At 61.5% G+C, this 20,257-nt stretch overlaps 1 protein-coding gene across 3 annotated transcripts; it reads right to left on the reverse strand.

Moving 5' to 3' along the window:
• Positions 1 to 1,045: 1,045 nt before the first annotated feature.
• Positions 1,046 to 19,666, reverse strand: PDGFB (platelet derived growth factor subunit B). 3 transcript variants are annotated; one of them, XM_043562638.1, is made up of 7 exons: positions 18,037 to 19,666; positions 10,100 to 10,196; positions 7,624 to 7,713; positions 5,772 to 5,977; positions 4,254 to 4,398; positions 1,793 to 1,943; positions 1,046 to 1,416 (listed from the first exon to the last, which is right to left on the reverse strand). In XM_043562638.1, the coding sequence occupies exons 1-6, from the start codon at positions 18,097 to 18,099 to the stop codon at positions 1,819 to 1,821; spliced, it is 726 nt and encodes a 241-aa protein (XP_043418573.1). In that variant the 5' UTR covers positions 18,100 to 19,666; the 3' UTR covers positions 1,046 to 1,416; positions 1,793 to 1,818. The 3 variants fall into 3 exon arrangements, with proteins under 3 accessions (XP_043418573.1, XP_043418572.1, XP_043418571.1); XM_043562637.1 differs by having other exon boundaries at positions 1,046 to 1,272; positions 7,612 to 7,713; XM_043562636.1 differs by having other exon boundaries at positions 7,612 to 7,713.
• Between the last annotated feature and the right edge of the window lie 591 nt (positions 19,667 to 20,257).

The raw sequence follows: 20,257 nt of genomic DNA on the forward strand, positions 1-20,257 counted from the left end.
TTTCCCTTTTCTCCCCCACTCCCAGCCCATGAGCTGGTTTCCTGGGAGGAGCCACCACGGGTGGATCTCAAAAGAATCTACTCTGGGGGGTAGCGTGCCCGGGGAGAGCGAGGGCTGCCCCCTCCCTTGGAGATTCTCTCTTGGGTTTTTCACGCCCCCCTGGAAAGGGAACTGCTTGAGCTGAGGACTCAGGAAAACAGAGGCCAGCTGGACAACGCGTGGCCTCCCCACCCAACGTGGGCTCACTCTCCTGTCCAACCACCCCGAGCCATTGGCTGGGTCGGGACATAGCCAGTCCACATGGAACCTTCATGTTGATTAGGAACAGGATCCCTTTCCTCAAGACATTTTAGCTCCATCTGCCAGAAAACTGTCCTGACAAATACACCAACGGGCCATGTTCTACGGCATGAACAACGACCCCTGCACGCGGTGCCCTTGCACAGTGCACACCCTGCACGAACCTACACGGCAGTCTCGGCCGGGCTGGGATACGAAGCGCAGGCCCCCTGCTGCCCTGACCCCTGGTCTTCGGCCTAAGGGAGCAGTGAGTGGGGTTATTTACGGTCTCAGCATGGGGTCCAAGGAGTCCCTCGGTGGAGGTGGAGCGGACTGAAGGCCAGGACAAGAGGAAGACGCAGGGTGGAGGTAGAGAGATGAAACAGAGGAGGTGAAGGCAGGGGAGTGAAGGAGGCAGCGAGCGCCCAGATCACCATCCATGGTGGCTCCAGAGCAAACTTCATCTCTAACCCATCTGACGGGGCACTTGGCTGCCGGGTACTCGGGCCACGCCCACCCAGAGGAGTCCACATCTTCGAAGATTTCATATATAGAAAACGAAAGGAAGCCACTATAAGCAGAGGTGACCGGGGAGAAAGAAGTGACTGGGCCTGGGCGCCGTGGGAGGATTTCTCTCCAGTCTACGGTCCAACGCGTGGTCCCAGCCACAGGAGGACGAGGCACCCTGGCCTGCCTGGGGGTGCTCCCTTCAGGGCGGGCCAGGGGTCCTGGGACCGGGCAGGCCATCCATGCCTAGAGGGCCTCAGGGCCACGTGCAGGGTTTCAGGCCAGTCCACGGCGCTCAGGTGTGACCCGGGCCAGGAGCTGGGGAAGGGAAGCTCCTCCGGTCCCCGAACGGCGATCCCATGGGTCTCTCTTACACTTCTATGCCACATTCTCGGGGTCAGCGGAGGAAGACAGCAATGGAGTTCAGGTCCTTCGTGTCCTTCTCGAGCTCCCGGGCAAGGCGCTGGAGGCCAACGAGGGGACCCGCTGGTGGGTGGACAGGCGCGTGGGAGGGGGGGGAAGCACCATTGGCCGTCCGAATCAGGCATCGAGACAGACGGACGAGGGGAACAATATTATCACTCCAAGGACCCCATGGGGGCGATACAGCAAATACCATATTAAATAACCCTGTAGGCCAACCAGAGGGAGACAGGGGGTCAGAGACAGCCTGGGGGCTCCGGCCCATACTCACACGCCTCCCTTGCCAGGGGCAGGGAGCTGAGGCTGACCAGCCATCCCTGGTTTCCAGCAGCGCCCAGGGCTGGGGGAGTTGAAGCTTAGACTTCCCGTTCTCTTAGGGCATGTAGGGACACAGCTGGGCTGGGGTCCCCAAAGACCCTCACCCACCTGCCCCATGAGAAAAGTCAGCCGAAGTTGGGCGGAGGGGATCCGGGCTTAGAGCTCAGATATTTGTATGGGGAAATACCTCTCTGCAGCCCAAGCCACAGGCCAGGGGAGAAGAAACCCCAGGGGCCTGGACCTCGGGCTCCCCGCCTGGCCTCACCTGCCCGCACGCTCTTGCAGATGCCCCTAGGCTCCGAGGGTCTCCTTCAGTGCCTTCTTGTCATGCGTGTGCTTGAACTTCTGGTGCTTCCCCTTGGGGGGCCGGCGGACTCGCACCGTCCGAATGGTCACCCGAGTCTGGGGTGTCCTGGCTGCTCGAGAGAAAGAAAGGGCTTGTCAGCAGGTGGACAGCCTCTGGAGGGAGCCATCTTAGCAGATGAGGAAACTGAGGCAGAGAGACCGGCATTTGAACGTAGGAGTCTGCCTCTGGACTCCATGCTTTCAACCACTGGCCTACGGATCACAGCGCTTGTGAGCCCGGGTCAAGGTTAGCACTTAGGTCTCTTCCTCCTGAGCCCTTAGGTCGACATCCTGGAAGTGAAAGCTTTCTCCGCCAAGCTCAAGGCCCGTTTCTTCCTGGGGGCCTTCCCCAGCGATCCCAGCTCTTTGGGGCCGACACCGACCTCCCACCTCACAGACACAGCCCGCCCTGAAGCGGTCAGCCCATCTCTGCAAACAGGCAATGTAAGGATACAGGCAGGTGTCAGATGCCCCTTGGGGGAGGACATCTAGAAGGGCCATTAAAGGGCCCAGAGTCTGGGCTCCAAGGATGGGGTCATCGGCACAGGACGCGGGGCTGGGCAAAGCCTGAACAAGCGTGAGGTCGTCACGCAGCTCGCGAGTGACAGAGGAGAGTCTCGAGCCCAGGGGGTCTGACACCGGCCACCACACGGGCCACACCACCACACCGTAGCCAAGCCGCGGACAGCTGCCAGCGGTACAGTCGCGTGGGGCCAAGTTGCTGAAGCTGACATGACAAGACTTTAGGTCATCTATAGATTAGTCAGAGGAACAGGCCTTCCAAAATCTGGTTTGGAAAGTCGCAGGAAGCAAAAGGCACGTAAAAGAACCACACTCCAAACACAAAGAAGAACATGAAGTTTCCCGAATAGGAACCACGCTACGTCTTTTGGCGATTCCGTGTTACGTGGTATTCCATGTTGTTCCGTGTTAATCGTAGCGATCATTTACAGCAGGTCAGTTTGAAGCTGGCAAATTATTAGTCTTCTCAGGGCGTCCGTGCCTTAGCTCGGCTCTCAGAACAGGACAAAGAGGCTAAGAGACAGCCCTGCCTTCAGGGGGCTTGTCAGATGTCTGTCCTCCAACAATAGTAAGTTACTGAAGATCAACACGTGATTTTTTTTGAATGCTCATCTAATCCTATTAACTAAAAAATTCTTGATCCTTACTGCAAACGTGCGAGGAAGAAAAGGCAGCAGGACAGTCTAAGGGACCCAGAACTAGACAAGACCTGACTTTGTCACTGTGCAACCTTCGTTAAGTCCCTTACCCTCTCTGTGTTCCAGCAACCCCTTTAATAAGACTGAAGGACCGACTTAGAAGGTCATCTCTCTGGACTGTTCTGGCTCTCAGAGTTTTGAATTCTTTAACCAAAAGAAAATGATAAGGCAGGTAAGAGCGAGCGACTGGTGTCAGAGTGAGAGAAAAGCCCAGAACAGAACTTGAGGATACCTTGGTCCAGCTCTCCCCCTGCCCGGGACTGGCTGTGTGACCTTGGGCAAGACCTCAGCCTCTCTGAGCCTCAGGCACCTCTTCTGCAAAATGTGGACCAGGTATTTGGATCAGATCTTTTTTTTTGGTCCTTTTCGACTCAAGTCAAACTATGCCCCTGAAATTGTGAATTCACGAAATCGAAAGAAAGGAACACAGCTCCGGTTCCAAACATCCATCAGATGCCTGAACCCCATCTGTCACTTCACTGCTGCAGGATGGCCCAGTCTCTACCCACACATCTTCAACAACAGAAACTCCCTACCGCACAAGGCATGCGATTCCATCTTGGCCTCCTGACTGATCAACGGCTTTTGGCATATAGAGTTCAAATCCCTCTCCAGGGGCTTTTCCCCACCGGTCCTGATCCCCACTGAGGGGCCATAAGGAATTAGTTTGACTTCTCACCCCCAGGACAAGTTGTCAAGTATCTGAAGATGATGTGCATGGAATCTTCTCTTATGTGCTCGCTCGACAAAGGGGCTGTGGTAGCAGGACAGGGATGGGGGCTGCCCTGGACAAGGTAGTCAGGGTAGACCTCTAGGAGGAGGTGACCTCTGAGCTGAGACCCAAACAAAGAGGCTTGTGAAGAGTTGAGAGAAGTGAGTTTCGGAGGCAAAGTGGCATGTGCAAAGGCCCTGAGGCGGAAACACATCTGGCCACGCAAAGAGGTCAGGTTGGCTGGGGTGGCATAAGTGTGGGGGAATGGTTGGCAACCAGGCTGGAAGGCCAACCGGGGGCTAACATCCTCACGTAAAGCTTCAGATGAATTTAAGCAGGGGTATGCCTGCTCCGACTCCCCCGCCCACCCCCCCCCCCCGGCAGCGACCACAGGAGAAGCGAGCTGCCCAGCTGAGCCGTTCAGAGGCAGACCCCGGACCAGCGCTTACCTCGCTGCTCTTGGGAGCTCCCCGGGCTTCGGGTCACGGGTCGTGCAGCCACCACCGTCTCACACTTGCACGCCAGGTGGTCCTCCAGGGTCACCGTGGCCTTCTTAAAGACTGGCCTCTTCCGCACAATCTCGATTTTTCTCACCTGGAGGACAGAACCATCGAAGTGCCTCTGGGAGACTACGCGGGCAGGGGCCGAGGGAGGCCGCCTGCCTGCTCGTCCCTCCCCAGTGTCCCCCCGCAGGGATCTTTCCTCGAAAGCGGGGCGTGGAGAGAGGCAGGGCAGACACTCTGGCCCAAACAATAGCAGGACCTTGCCCTCTACCCTTCTTGTAGCTTTTCCATCAAAACAAGCCCTCCCGACCTGGCCTCCAGCTTTGGCTGCAGCCCCCTTGGAGCTCCCAGAGAGGGAGAAAGGCATTTCCGGGTTGAGCATAGGGCCTGCGGTGTCCCCATTCCCGGAGCGCCAGCCAAGGTCAGGGGCTATGGCAGAGGCGGGAGATGGTTGTCTGGAAGGAAGTGGGGGGGAGGCTTTATCCAGGAGGGAGGCGGGCAGGGGGAGGTCAGCTGTCAGGTGTCCATCCATAGAGCTGGAAGCAGTGGGGACAGGAGATACCGTGACAGTGGGTGGTGCAGTAGAGAGTGACACTTGTGATCTCGGGCACGGGGCCCAGGCCTGGGATGGATGGTGGGCAGAGGGAAAGGCCACAGCTGACCTCAGGGAGGGGAGTATGGGGACTCAGGTGGAGCCTTTGGCAAGAGTGGGGCTCGCCAGCCGGTGCCGAGCCCTGGATGTGCAGCTCGGCCCAGCCCGGGTCGGTGTGCAGGCGAGGCAGACCCAAAGGGCACAGAAACCTCTCCGCGTGAATCAGAAGACCGCCGAGGCTTCTCTGGCCCTGCCTTGCCCAGCGTAAGACCCAGAGCTCCCCCGGGCAGCCTCTACTCTAGAATTTGCCTTGAGTCAGAGTGCACACCTGATCTTTCTAGAAAGGAGGCAGGGTTCAGCATTCTGACTCTGCTAGGGGCTGCCCCAGCCCTTGCAACATCTCTTGCCCGGAGGGCCTCTGCCCCCCTCCTCGTGAAGGACACGGCAAGGAGCCTCAACAGGTCTGGAGGAAAACTGAGCAGCCCAGAACATTCTGAGTGCCCAACCCATGCTTGTAGACCTGTCTCTTCCGGGGACCTCTTGGGATTTCATCCTTGCAAAAGAGGCAGCACCCTTCACTAAATGTCCCACGCCTGGCCCTGCCTGGGGGTCCGCCTGTGGCTTTTGGTTACGGCGGCCTGGGTGGCCTCGAGGACTCACAGGTGGCCTCAGAGCACCTGCCCAGAGAGCGGCCTGCAGGTGGCCCTCGCTGGATGGAGCCCGGGGGCCCGCCGGGAATGCCTCTCCGCCCCTACGGAGCGAGCGACGAGCCCCCGGGGGCAGCCCCCGCCTACTGCCCGGGCCGGCGAGTGGGCTGGGCAGGGGTGGGGGTGGGGGTAGGGTGGGGGTGGGGTGCGGGCCCCCCCGCGCACCTGGACAAGCCGCAGCTGCACCTGGGTGGGACGGCACTGCACGTTGCGGTTGTTACAGCAGCCGGAGCAGCGCTGCACCTCCACGCAGGGCGGCCACACCAGGAAGTTGGCGTTGGTGCGGTCTATGAGGCGCCGGGACACCTCGAACACCTCCGTGCGGGTCTTGCACTCGGCGATCATGGCTGGCTCGGCGACCGTCGGGGAACCTGAAGGGAGAGGGGGCCTCCGTCAGGAAGGTGGGCCTGCCCAGAGCCCCCGCCCGGCGGCCAAGCCCAGCGGGGGCACTGCCGTCCCCCAGAAATGGCAGGCTAGGGGCGCCTGGGGGGCTCAGTCGGTTAAGCGTCCAGCTTTGGCGCATGTCATGATCTCATGGTTTATGAGTTCGAGCCCCGCCTCGGGCTCTGGGCTGACGGCTCGGAGCCTGGAGCCTGCTTCGGATTCTGCGTCTCCCTCTCTCTCTGCCCCTCCCCTGCTCACGCTCTGTCTCTCAAAAATAAAACATTAAGAAAATTAAAAAATTAAAAAAAGGGGGTGGGCTGATCCCCAATTCCTTCAACCCCAGGGACAGTTTTCGTGTCCTGGCTATGATCAGCCGTGGGACTTGGACAGGCTGCTGATGGGCCCTCAGCCTCAGTTTCCCCATGAGATCTACACCCCAAGAACCGCCTTAAGGATCCAGTGAGATCATTCAGAGAGTGCCGGCCTGTCGTAAATGTCAGCGTCCTTCCGGCAGCCCTCGGTTTCATTCGGCTATTTCACAGGTTTATGGGCTTGCCCGACTCCTGGATCCTACTCGCTTACTATTTTGTAACCGCTCTTATGTTGCCATTTGACACTGTAATCTATTCTTAAATCCTTGCTTCTTTCAACGCCTGTTCCCTCATCTACGTGTGACACAGGATGACAGAGCCTATACTGCACCTGCGGATCTAAGGGCTAGCGTGAGTGGCCTAGAGCAAGCGTCCAGTCGACGCTGGGGCTCTGTCTTCGTTTTCATATAGAGACGCTGCCCAAATTCAGAGGGAGGAGTGGAACTCAGGCCACCCACTCTTATCTGGAGGTCCCCGAGCCACTGTCTACAGTGTTGTGGGGACTACAGGTGGGCAGAGAGGAGGAAGGGCTTAGAGCACGCACTGGCCTCCCCAGGGAAGGCTCCCACGGGACCCGGGCAGGGCCCAAGCTTTGCCTGCTGACCCAGGAGGCAGCCCTAAGCCGCGGAAGGGACACGCAGCCCACCAGGATGGCACCGGGTCCACATGAGAAGAGCAGCTGGGATCCCAGCCCTAGTTGTTGCTAGCTGTGTGACTTCGGCCACGTCTACCCCTCTCTGGGCCGCAGTTTCCAACTCGACAAGATGAGGTTAATGATATCTGTCTCTCGGGTTGAAGAAATGCGTTTAAAACCACTATATTGGGGCACCTGGGTGGCAAAGTCGGTTGAGTGTCCGGCTTCGGCTCAGGTCATGATCTCACAGTCTGTGAGTTCAAGCCCCGCATCGGGCTCTGTGCTGACGGCTCGGAGCCTGGAGCCCGCTTCCGATTCTGTGTCTCCCTCTCTCTCTGCCCCTTCCCTGCTCATCCTCTGTCTCTCTCTGTCTCAAAAATAAATAAAAAAACATTTAAAAAAACCCCAAAACACTATATTTAGGAAACCGTGTGTGTTGGAGGACAGGGCCTGAGGACGCAACTCCTCGATCTAGTGTCCTGAAGGACAGTTGTACTCTCTTACAGTTTAAGTCAGTCCTAAGTGCCGGACGAACGGGCGGCCCAGAGCCGTGGGCGGGCCGCCCGCCCCACGTCTCCTTCTCTGGCTCCCACTGTTGAGAAACCACCATTCTTACCTGCAGCCTCGCCTAGGCTCCTTCTCCCTCGGGATAAGCTCTCCAGCTCGCCTCCAGAATGGGATCGAGTCGAATTCAGGTCCAACTCGGCTCTGTCTTCGTCTGCAAGGCAAGGCAAGGCACAGTAGGAATGCACACTGATAAGCGCTGGCCGGTCCGTTGGTGGGGTGGGGGCTCCCCTGGGGGCTCCGGGGTAGGCAGGAAGGTGGCCCCTTACCCGTCACTGGTACCCAACTCGAGACAACAGACTCCCTTTCCAGCTCCCTGTAAACCCGAGGGTCCTGGCTCTGGAAAGGGGCTCTCCAGGAACCCCGGGGTGGCCGTGGGGCTCAGGAGGGGGGTGAGGCCCTGACTGCATCCCTGGCGGGCCTTCAGCCCCACTCTGGGCTCTTCGGCCACATTTTTGGACAGAACCCATGTCGGTGGAGTTAAAAATAGCCCTTCCCTTTCGCTACTGTAAGCGAACCCTCCTCAGCCTCCAGGGCAGGGCAAGGACCCAGAGCTCGGAAGGCCAGTTTCCAATGCCCCTCCGCCCAGCGTTCCCATAGGAAGTGCTGAATGGAGAAATTCCCAGAATCCCCGGGGGGGACCAGCTTGCCCTGGACACAGCCCCTCTGGAGCCCCGGACAATGGCCCAGCTGAGCGGGAGAGAGGGAGGAGGGAGAGGAGCGGGGTTGAGGGCTGAAGGCAGAGAGGGGTGGGGAGACAGCCTGCTGGGATGGGGGTGCCCGTACCCCGTGCCCTTCCCAGCCTGGGTTTTGCTCCAGCTCCCAGTGTCTCTCTCACTGTGTTTGCCTCTCCCCTCTAACCTTTGGCCCCGGGTCCGCCCTACAGTCTGTTTATTCCTCAGGTGACAGTCTGAGGGGTCAGCCCTACGGTCTGTTTATTCCTCAGGTGACAGTCTGAGGGGTCAGCCCTACGGTCTGTTTATTCCTCAGGGGACAGTCTACAAACTACAGCCTGGGGCGCCCTCCTCACTGTGTCATAGCTGCTCCCTCTCTCTCGAGGCAGCCAACACCACTGTGGGAGGTGAGGGCCAGACAGGAGGACCTTGAGCTCAACACCGAATCCTGGGCAGACCCTTCTAGCTCTCTGACGGCTGAAGAGTCAGCACAGAAACCGAGGGGTGTCAGGGACAAGCTCCCGCCCCCTCCACGCAGCCCCTGGTCGCTCCTGCTGTCTCCCCTTCCTCCCGGCCCCGCCAACGCCAACGCCAAGGCTCGTGTGCCCTTCCGTGTGGGCTCCCGGGGGTTCCTGTCTGGAGGAGACCCTCCTACAAATCCTACAGCCGGTGCATTTCCATCCGGCCTACTGCTCCCGCGCGTCAGCGCGTCTGTCTGTCCCTCTCGCTCCCTTCCTTTCTCCCTGCCATCTCTGGAATGTCCCTGGTGGAGAGGAGATGGGGGGAAAGATGTGCTTTGTGGCAAGGTTAAGTTGATTAGGAAAAAATAGCCACATGGTTGCCTCGAAACAGGCCCGCTATTGAAAACCTCCGTCTCCAATCCCGACCCCCACCCGGGGTGTGTAGGGGCTGAACGAGGGTGGGGGCCAAGGGCCTTGGAAAGAAACCGCAGAAAGGCTAAATTTGGAAGTTGCCCCATTGTGTTGGCCAGGGCTGGCCAGTCGGGCATGGGGTGGGGGATGTGGGAGACGTCGGGTGGGGGGCCGAGTGAACAATAGGTGGGCCCAGCTGGGGCCCCCTCCCGCCTGCCTCGCCAGCCCCCGGCACAGGCGGGTTTGAAAGGGCCCGGGAATGCTTTTGAGAGGGAGCCAGGGGCCCAACGGGGAGAGGAAACAAAGACAGGAAATGCTGTCCCCCGTAGATAGGAGTCTGGGCAAGGATTACAAAGTGACAAAGAGACAAAACCCTAGAGGGAAGGAGAGCTGGGGGTGCAGGGGGGGCGCTGACCGGGGCTCCAGGGAACAGGCCAGAGGTTAGAATAGAATGGAATTTGCTCTGAAGACAGCGTTTATAAATACATTCCTGACCCAGCCCGCCAGCCGGGCCACGTGTGTGCCACCAAGCACGTGCCCATTCGCTGAGGGCACTCTCGGGCGAGGGCAGGGTTGCCCGCTGGTCTGGGCCAGGTGTCCCCAGGAGACCTTACAGACCGGGCCCCCGGCCAGAGGGGCAGGGAGATGGCTCCTTCGACACCACCCTTCCTGGCCGAGGCCACACCTGGATACACATTCGGCGTGTGCCCCAGGCACCTTCTCCCTGCCCCCCTCCTCCTGGCACCCGACCCTGTGCGCCAAGCCAAGGCAGAGCCACATGTGGGTGCTTCTCCCGCCACGCCCCACGTCCCGAGTACCAACCCATCCACCTACTCAGCCCTGCCCTGGACAGGTGTGGCCACGCCCTCCCTGGGCTGCCACAGGCCTCTAGGTACCTGGAAGTCAAGGAAGACAGGACGCCCCATGCCCTGCCCCTCGCGGCTCCCCCAGGATTCAGTGGGGGCCCAGAGCACCGAACAAGGATTCAATTTACCTACGGAGTCTCCGTGTAGCAGGCGCTGGAGGTCATCGAAGGAGCGGATTGAGTGGTCACTCAGCATCTTGTAGAGTTCCTCGGGAATGGGGTCCCCCTGCCAGGGAGACACCATGGGGCCAAGTGAGCCAGGAGTGAGGGCTTTCCAGCCACGGCCCTCTTGCCCGCCACACACACACATACACACACACACACACACACACACACGCATGCACCCTCCTATGGAAAACTCCCACAAGGCCTCTCGGCCCTGGGCAGGCGGGCGGCCAGGATGGGGGCGCGGGCAGGGGGCGGATTCCAAGCCTGACACCCGGAAGCACAAAGGTCTAGGGGCCGGGACCTGCTGAAGCCTCTAAGAGCCAGGTCAGAAGCTCACCCCACACCCCCAGACACGAAGCCCAGCTTGCTCTGACTTAGATCGGACCACGTACACATCTGTCTCCTGCATCACAACCCCTGGAGACTCTTTGCCCCCACACGTGACAGCCAATGACAGCCAGCATTTGTCGGACGAGATCTAATTTACTCCCATTTTACAGATGAGAAAACAGAGTCGTAACAGCCAATCAGCAGCAGAACCTGCATTCAAACCCAAGGCTTTCTGACGGAAGGACCTGTACTCCAGCCTCCTGGGTCCGTGAGGTATTTCTAAATGCTTGCAGAGTTGGACAGTCTCAGGAGGCCACAGGTACTAATATCTCTATTTAGTCTCTTGCTCACAAGAGGAGAGGAGGGAATCCTCAGTCAGAGACGGGAAACCTGAAAGCTAACCCATGCCCCATGCCCAACCAAACCCTATTTTTAGAGCCCCTCTGGCCTGTTACCAAAAACACTTGAAACTTAATAAGTGCTTTAACAGGCCCCACTCGGAGCCGGGCTTCCTCCAGGGAAACCACAGGCCCCACAACAACATGAAAGCAGCCTGATAGGAAGGTCACGGCCACGTCCCTCATGGTCCACGAGGGGCTGAGGGAGACCTGAGGGGCTGGTGCGGCAGGACTCGAGAAGGAGTGCACAATCTGGACACCCAGTGCCTTGGGGCAAGGGAGGTGTATGAATGAGACGCTGCTTTGTGTACAAACTCACACCCGTGGAGAAACACACACACGTGCACACACACACACACACGTGCACACACAGACACAGGAAGGCATGGTCTTGTAGAAGGAGCCCTGGAGGGGGCGCCGGCAGACTTGACTTACTGAGGTTCAACAACTCTGTGCCTCAGTTTCCCTGGATAAGGAAGCGGGAGCTTCTGCACTAGTCAGTTCTTGGAACGTTCCAAGGACTGGAGTCCTCACTGGCTTTGCACAGGCCAAGTCCCTGCCCGACAGCGGGGAGGAGGTCATCTACCCCATGGCCAGCCCCCGGGGGCTCTCCCCACAAGCTCTGTTAGGAGCTTTGTGATGGATCAGTTTCTGGCTCCCCCAAAGCTCTGTTTCCTCAACAGTTAGCATGATGTCTGGGAACAGCTCGGCCAGGGGTTCTGCCATGCCCATCCAGCTCTGGCCACCCAAGTCGGCCTTGGAGCCACAAGACGCAGGGTGGAGTGTGGATATGACTGCTTCTAAAACGAATTCCTTGACGGGGCACCTGGCGGCTCAGTCCGTTGAGCTTCCGACTTCAGCTCAGGTCACGATCTCACGGTTCGTGGGTTCGAGCCCCGTGTCAGGCTCTGTGCTGACAGCTCAGAGCCTGGAGCCTGCTTCCAATTCTGTGTCTCCCTCTCTCTCCGCCCCTCCCCCGCTCACGATCTGCCTCTCTGTCTCTCAAAAATGAATACATGTTAAAAGAAGATTTTTTAAATGAATTCCTTGAAACCCCTGAGCTCAGCTTTTTCATGTGAGTGTGGCACTTCTAATCCTGCCTGGCGTCTAGGGCTGTTGGGAGGTTCAAAGAGAAGAAAGGTCGGGGGCCTCGAGTAAGCTTGGCCGGGAGCTGGGGTCTTTCCTTCAGGGTCCGCGACTATGAAGCTGGGGCTGCATAAAGGAGAGGGGAAAGGGACATCTTACGTGCCTCCCCTACCTCCGCCACGCTCTGCCTCCTCCGACTCCCAGAGAGAGACCCTGGGTGTCTCCAAATGTGGACACAGCGCCCTCCCCGCAGTACGGAAGGCAGGTGGCCGGTCCCCACTTAAGAGGGAGACAGACTACGTCCCCTGAGGGGACTATCAAATGCAGAGAGCTAGATGCTACCCTTGTACCCTACTAACCGCCCCATGACCTGAGGCTGGTCACTGCCCCTCTCTGGTCCTGGCTCTCGTCTGTGAACCAAGGGGTTGAAGACATTTGACTCCGTCCTAATTCTGCCTGGGGTCGCAGGGGAAGCAGCAGAGGAAAGCTGAGGGTGGGGGTGCCCAGCCAGGTCTCCAGGCTGTCTGTGCAGTAACGATGCAATTAACCTCCCAGGAGGGGGGCCCCAGCACCCCAAGTGCCATGCCGCATTCCTGCCAAGAACTCCCTGTCCACTGGAGAGCATGCACGAAGGACTCTCTCCTTCTCCCTGGGGTTCTCTCCTGTATGATTCTCCCACCTCCTCCCCCAGGAAGACCGCCTGGGATATTTGCCCCCACCCCCTAAGCAAACTGCCTCCTAAAGAAAGAGTCCACTTTATTCTAAGCAGAGAGGCCATCCCTGCACCTGTTTCCAGTAACCTGGCCACTAGATGCCCAGAACTCGCTAAGGGCCCCCTGGATTTGAGAATAATAACACAGCTTTTATGAAGTGCTGACATGAGCCAGGCACTGAGCGGAAATGCTGTGCTAACCACCACTGCTAAGCGGCTGGCCCTGTTGTGATCCCCATCTTCCAGATGAGGAAGCTAAAGGCTTAGAGAAATGCAGTCAGGGGCGACAGGTCTATACGCAGTGGCAGAGCCGCGCCCCTCCCTCCTCCGGCCCACCACGGAGCTTTCTGGCATCAGATGTCGCAGAGCAGCGGTTGGTTCTCAACCAGGGGCTAGAGGGTCCTCAGGAGATGCTGGCCGCGGCTGAGGCACTTTTGGTGGTCACCCCTAGAGGGGCACCACTGGCCTCTGGCAGGTGGTGGCCAGGGATGTGGCTAAACATCCTACGACGCACAGGACGGCCTTCCGCAAGAAAGAATTATCTGGCCCGAGATGTCAACAACTCTGTAGTACAGGAAAGAGCAGGGACTTCAGCTGCCCAGGAGACCTGGCCTCTTGGCATTAAGCCTTTTAACAACCTGAAACCTGATAAAGCTTCTGTAGCTTTTAAATGGGGCTAAAATAAGACGCGACTGGTGTCACCGAGAGGCGGAGTCGCACCTAGCCGAGCAGCCAGCAAATAACGGGTACTTAATGAAATGTCGCTGTGGCCAATTCCGTCCTTCAGTGCGGCTCCTGTGAGGGCAGCAGCGAGCAGCCCACACACGCCCAGGACCAGCAATGCAGGGCATTTTTGAGGATGACAATTGGTGGGTGGAGAGCCGCCCTGCCAGGGGCGAAGCGTAGGGCTTCGCATTATCCCCCTTGCTGGGCCCACAGGAAATGGCCCCCAGGCCCCCACTGGCAATGCCTGGGGCCTCGTGAGCTGGCGGGTCCCTTCCGGGGCCGGGGGTGGGGAAATTCAGCCTGTGGTCAGCTCCAGGATGAGACGCCCCGGGGGAGACTCGCAGGGGCACCTGCTTGGGGTCAGAGGCTCCGCTCGGCGGGGGAGGGCGAGCCACCGGGAGCCCCGTTTTCCTGGGCACAGGTTCTAAAAGCCTGTTTAGGCGGGCAGGGAGGGAAAAGAGGCATGGCATACGGATGAGGCTGCCCAGATCCCAGGCCTGGGGTTCCTGACAGGGCAAGGGCGTGGTGAGAAGCCGCTGGGGCACAGCCAAGGCAAAGAGCCTCCTCCCCGCCCCACCCCACCCCCAACACCAGCTGCAGGAGGGCACGAGCTAGCGTGAGGCCAGGTGACTTACCTGCTCCCAACCAGGCTGGCAGATCAAAGGGGCTTGGACCCCACCCTCCCCCAGGGCCGCAGCTGCACACACAGAGACGCAGGCTGCGCTCCACTCCGCTGAGGGAGAGGACACTGGCACAGCCCAAGCAACCAGGGGCGTTGTCTGGGTCTGGCGCAGAGAGAAGCCGACAAGGCCTCCGAGCGCCCGCCTGCCTGACAGTCTCGGGCCTGATTTAGATTCCATGCCAAAGCCAAGCCCTTTGAAGAAGCCTTTTCTGGGCAGACCACAGAAGCCATTTAGAACCAGACTTCCCCACCTAGCATTTCCCTTCTCTATTGCTCCTGGGACCCTCCCACCCCTCCTGAAGGTCAGCCCGGCCCCACACTGGAGCAGAAAAACTGTCAGGGCTTCCAGAAGGCCCAGGGCAGCAATTACAACCCCTGGAGCCCGAGGCAGCCACTGCCTCTGGGGCAGGAATCTGCGATTTCCAGAGACGCTAGTTAATTCTGCTGCTCCTGGGGAACCGTGAACGAAACCAACCTTCGCGTGTTTGGGGGCGCCCGAAACCGAGGCCCAGCTCAAGACACACGGGATCTCTGCAGTCTGATTTTCCTTCTGTTTCTTCCTCTGGCCTATCCAATCTTGGCAGTCCAAGTCCCAAGAAGAGAAAAGAAAGACAAGCCTCTCTCTCAAGATTGGGGGGGGGGGGGCGCTCCAATGAGGATGCCTGCGGGAGGGCAGAGTAGCCGGTGCTGCCCTGGGGGCCAGGACTCAATGAGGGCATGTTTATAAAGCACTTAGCAAGTGCTAAACACATGTCTGGTCCTTCCTCCTCACCGCTCCCCCACTCCCCCCCCCCACTGTCCTTCCCACAAATATTTATAGATTATCCACCTTGGACCAGGCACCGTTCCAAGAATGGGAGACAGTGGTGACTGAGACAAACCCTCTAGTGGAGTTTAGACTAGTGAGGAAAACAGATAATAACTGACTCAACCAGAAAATGAAATAGCTGTCCTAGAAAGGCCATGGGGGGGGGGGGGAGGAGTGGGGGGCAATGGGCAAGTGAGAGAAGACTGAGAAGGATCTAGGAAGCCCCCGGCAAACACGTCTTTACCACTCTCGCCACTCCCCGCATCAACCTCCCCCCCATACAAGCACCCCATTCGAGGGTCTGCACCAGAGCCTGGAAATTCAGCTTGGCCCTAAACCCGCAGACACTTCTAGGGCTGGGAGATGCCAGCAAGTCGGTCTCCGGGCACCTAAGGCCATTAGCAAACCAGGAAGGAGCTGGGTGGTAAAGGGCTGCCAGGCCCCTTCCCTCCTTCCGGGCAGAAGGGTGCTAAGGCATCACATGACAGCGGAGTGAGCCTCCCGGAAGCCAGATCAGCTGATGGGAGATGGGACCTCCTAGGCCTCCGCAGACCCTCTGCCTGCGTCAGAGCGCCCACCCCTCCTCCCCAGCTGCCCAGGCCTCTACCTGAGGCTCAGGCCCCGGACAAGGCCAGCCCCAAGGCCACCTCCACCAGCAAGCTCTCTCGGAGCCTCCCGTCCCCGACTGGCCCTCAAGTGGATGGGTTTTCCCTTTAGGGCTCCTCCCCCAGAGCCTCCTGAGGCCGACCGACCGGGGCTCAGCAGGAACGTGCTTCGGGAACGGCAAAGCACCACACAATTGTGGGTTCCCGAGGGAGCGCGTGTCCCAGGACGCCGGGAGTCAAGTGAGGAGAAAGGCACCAGCTTCCGTGCCATAGGGTCCCCCCAAACACACTCACCCACGGAGCTGGGGAAAAGGAGGAGGAAGTGCCGAACGAAGCTGGAAATGGCGAGGGCAGGCCCCGGGAAAGCCTTATCCAGCTGTCACCCGGCTTCTCTAGAGCCCGCGGGGATCAGCAAAGACACAACAGCCAGGGGGGAGCCCCCTCGGCGGCTCAGGGTCCTCCAGTCTTAGAGGTTCAAAGAAGGGCTTATTTGAAGAGAGAAATGTTCCAGACATCAGAGCGCCCCTCCCCACCCCCCCCCCCCGTTGCGTCAACACCATTTTCTGCCACCTGGGGGGTGGTTAAAAAAAAAAAAAATCCGCCGAGGGCTAATGCTTGAGGGGCGTCAAGCTGACCCGAGCAGGCAAAAAACAGTGGGTGCTATGGAGCCGGGACCTGCTGGGAGGGTCCCTGTTTCCCCTCCCTGTTAGTGCCCAGCAAGGAAATGGGGTCACCACCGAGGTGATGAGGTTCCAGGGCCCACGGGAGGCCCACCTGTTGCACGGGGGGTGGGAACCTGCTGCTGGGCGTCTAGGGGCCTTGCGTGCCCGTGTGCGTGCGTGGGTGGGCGCGCACGTGTGTTCAGGCCGCGTGTTCGGGGGCCGTGCGTACGTGTGTGTGCGGTGCGCGCGCGTGTGCCCCGCGTGTGCACGGGCGTGGCGGCGGCGGCGGGCGCGCGACCCGGCCGCGGTAGTGCGTGCCCGTCGCTCTGCGCGCCCGCCCGCCCGCCGGAGCGCAGCATCGCCTCCGGCCAAGAGTGTGCATGCGTGGGGTGAGTGAGCGAGTCCGGGGGCCGGGCGGGGTGGGCTGCGGAGAGCAGCGGCGGGGGCGCCGCCGTTCCCAGGACGCCCTGGCACCGGGCCCAGCCCCCCAGGCCCCGCGGCGAGGCGAGGCGAGGCGGCAGCTGGGGCCGGCCGGCGCCCCCCTCCCCAACAGCTGGCCGCGGCCCGGGGGGCTGCGGAGAGGAGGGGAGGGGGCGTCGGGAGGGGCCTGCAGGCTGCCCGGCCGAGAGCCCCGCGGCCTCCCTCCCGGGTGCGGACCGCGGGGGGTTGGCCGCGGAAGGGCGGGGCCCCAGGGCGGGCGGCCGGCGGCCCTCGAGGAGCCCCGAGAACAAAAGGAGACGGCGACGGCTCCTCTGTGGTCAAAACAACCTGCGCTGGCGGCGGCCCAAGGTCTGGCCGCGGCCTCGGAGCCCTTCACCTTAACCCCTTCGCCGCCGCCGCCTCCTTCCTGCGCCTCGCTGGACGCCCGGCGGGGTGGGGGGTGGGGGGGCGGCCCTCCTCGCGAGCGGGCGAGGTGCGGGCTCTCGGCCGCGCGGAGGCGGGACGGGACCCAGGCACGCCGCGCTCCCGGCCGCGCTCTCCTCCCCTCCACCTCGCGCTTCCTCCCTGCCCCGCCCCCTTTCCCACCTGGATTCCGGGTGGACTTGCCAACTCACTGCTACGTGAGGCTGGGAGGGGTGGGGGGGTGGGGGTTACAGATCCGACCTAATAGCTCCCGCAGACGTTTTTACACCCCACCTGCCTTGCGGCTACGCTTTCACAGGCGCGCTCCGCACCCTGCAAGCCGGGGAGAGAGGCGCTTGCCCTCGCAGGGCGCGGGCGCAGGTTTGGCGGGGCCTGGGGCACACACCCGCCCCGAGGGCTGGATTCCTTAAAAGCCTCTACTCCTCCCCCAGTTCCCGAGTGCCCGAAACCTCTGTCTCTCGGCACCCCCCGCGCCCAAGACGCCAGCTGCTGCTGGACTCCGCTCCGGGGCGGGCAAGCCCTGCGCTGGCCCGAGGGCGCCCGTCCCGACCGGGAGCCGGAGCCAGGGTGGGGAGGCAACCGCCCGCGCAAGGTTGGCGTGGCTGCCACCGGTGCGCGAGCTCGCACCTCCCGTGCAAGCCGGGTCCTGGACGGAACCTAGGCTGGAACCGAAGTGGGCTCGGGAGAACGCGCTGGCCTCTGCACCCTCGGCACCACCCCCACTCTCTCTCCCTTCAGGTTCCTGAGGGGTGGGGGACAGGGCCACACACACGCTCCCCCGACGCTAAAAGGGCCGGAGATCTGGGATCGCCCATGGGAAAGCAAGCCACCCCCGCCCCCTCCCCTCAGAGCCTGGCACCTCCCGCACCTCGCGTCCCAGCCCTCGGAGGTCACCTAGCGCCCGGCGCTAGGCCCGTGGGCTGCAAGGGTCCAAAGTTCACTGCAGGGAGGGGAGGGGGCGGCCAGGGGGTGAGGGTGGGCGTAATGAATGAAGCGAACCAGCCCCAGCCGCCGTCGCAACTCACCTCGGCGCTGACCAGACGCAGGTAGCAGCAGAGAGACAGGAAGAGCGCCCAGCAGCGATTCATGCCGACTCCGGGCCCGGCCCCGCGGGGCCCCGGACGCGTGGACCGAGCGCGCCGCCCCCGCGGCCAGGGTGGGGGGCGGGGGCTGGGGAAGGAGGTGGGCTCGGCTCGGGTCTGCGGCGATCAGGCGCTCAGGCCGCTGCAGCCGCCGCCGCGGCTCACCCGCATGGCCCCCGGGCGCCGCCGCCCCCGGCCCCGGCTCCGTCGTTGGGGGGCTGGGGAGGGCCTGGGCGCGGGACCAGGGTCCGCGGCCGCTACCTGGGCGGATCCCGAGCCCGAGCGAGCATCCACGGCCGGGGGTCTGCGTCGCGAACCAGCCGAGGCGTCTAGCCGTGTGGGGGCGCCCAGGGGACTCCAACCTCCAAGAGGAAAAAGAACACGGCAGCCGATGGTTCGTCTTCACTCGCCGGCTATAGGCGTTTTCCTCTGCCCGCTGGCTTAGCTTTTTTGCAACATTTTCTGGAAAGGCCCCCGAAGTCGGAAAGTGCAGAGCCGGGCACCTCAAGGCCAAAGTCTCCCCCAAAAAACTTTTTCCAAAGTTGGCTTTGCAGCGGCGGCCCGAGTACCCGGGCAGGGAGAGGTGCAAACTCCCGCCCGGGCCGGGTGGGGGGGGCCGGAGCGTGTGCGCCTTGGCGCGGGGCCCGGGCGGCGGGCACGGCTGCTCCGCGCTCGCGGCGTGCCCGCTGCGCGCAGTGCCGGGCGCGGCAGACAGGTGGACGCGGCGCGAGTCCGTCGGTCCGTCTGTCTGCGCGCTCGCCGCTCTGGGCGTCCTCTGCGGGCTGTGAGCTGCGGCTGCTCCGGCTTCTCTTTGCAGCGCGGCTGGAGGGTGGGCCTTTTTTTTCCCCCCCTTTTTGCGCGTGTGTGTATGCGTGTGTGCGCAAAATATCGCAATCTCGGAAATGAAAGATGGGCGCTGGCGGCCAGAGGGGAGCCCTCAGGGAGGCAGCGGGGGAGGCTGCGGGCGCGCGGGGAGACAGGCGGGCTGCTCCCGGCGGCAGGAGGAGAAGTTGCCACCCTTTCAGCTGTTCCGGCCTTTATAAAGGAGAAGGGAGAGTGCTAGAGGTGGGTGGAGACTGCCTTTCCTCTTCTGGCCGAGAGTCAGCACCGGGAAGAGGGGGGGGAGCTCCGGGAGGGCCTGAGGCGGGGGCGGGGCGCTCAGGGGTCTCGGAGAGCTCCGCAGCCCCTCCGGCCGGGAGCCCGGCCCTGGCGAAGGGAGAACTAGGGGCGACTGAGCGCCCCGCCCCTTAGCACAGTGACCGTGGCCTGATTTCTAGCCCACGTGGTTGGGGAGTCGTCTGCAGGGCCGCCGCCAGGACTCCAGACCCGCAGCCCCAAGGACGGCATTTGCATCCCGGCACAGGCATAGGGGGCGAAGGACTCCGGCTCTGCAGCTCGGTTCGCATCCCGCCCTGGCGCTGAGTAGCTGGGTCACCTTGGGCAAGTCACTTCCTCTCGGTGCTCTTCCATCTAGTCTCCAAGCGGGGTAGGGTTATTGCGAGGACTTCATGCCCGAGAGGCCAAAAGGCACCCAGCGCCAAGCCAGCCGCACCAACCCCACAGCCGGCACCATTCAGCTGAAAGCTGGGCCCGTGTCTCCGCCTCCTAGCTGGTTGCCTGGCACACAACGGGCGCTGCCAGCATTGGCTGGGTTTGAATTTGTTGAACTGCAAAGTCACACAAATCCCCACAACCCTGCCGCATCCTTGCAGGGCGGCCATCACGGCTCCTGCAGCCACCCTCCTGTTTACTCCGCCCTCCGCCCCCAGGTTTGGGGACCCGGGGAGGGGGGGGGCGGGGCACCCACGCCAGCATCCACATGGTTAACGCCTTCCGCCCCCAGCTCCTCCGAGAGCTGCCTGCCGTGTCCCTGCCTTCAGCAGTCACACGGTCACAGTCACAGAGTCACACGCGCGCACGCCAAGCCCCGCACCCACCACGGGACCCGCAGGCTCCCTGCATCGCCCGGCTCCTGGCTCTAGGACACCTTTATCCGGTCCCCTTGCAATGTCCCCGTCGCCTGCCCTTTGGACCCCACACATCCCTTTGGGATGCCAGCCTGCTCCTCGCACCTCGGACACGGAGACAGGCACCCCGCTGTCTCTTCATAAGCCATCTTCTTGGACCTAAGCGAGGGTGGCGCAGAGGAGGGAGGACTTCCCAG

This window comes from Prionailurus bengalensis, chromosome B4, assembly GCF_016509475.1.
Source record: "Prionailurus bengalensis isolate Pbe53 chromosome B4, Fcat_Pben_1.1_paternal_pri, whole genome shotgun sequence".
Classification (NCBI taxonomy): domain Eukaryota; kingdom Metazoa; phylum Chordata; class Mammalia; order Carnivora; family Felidae; genus Prionailurus; species Prionailurus bengalensis.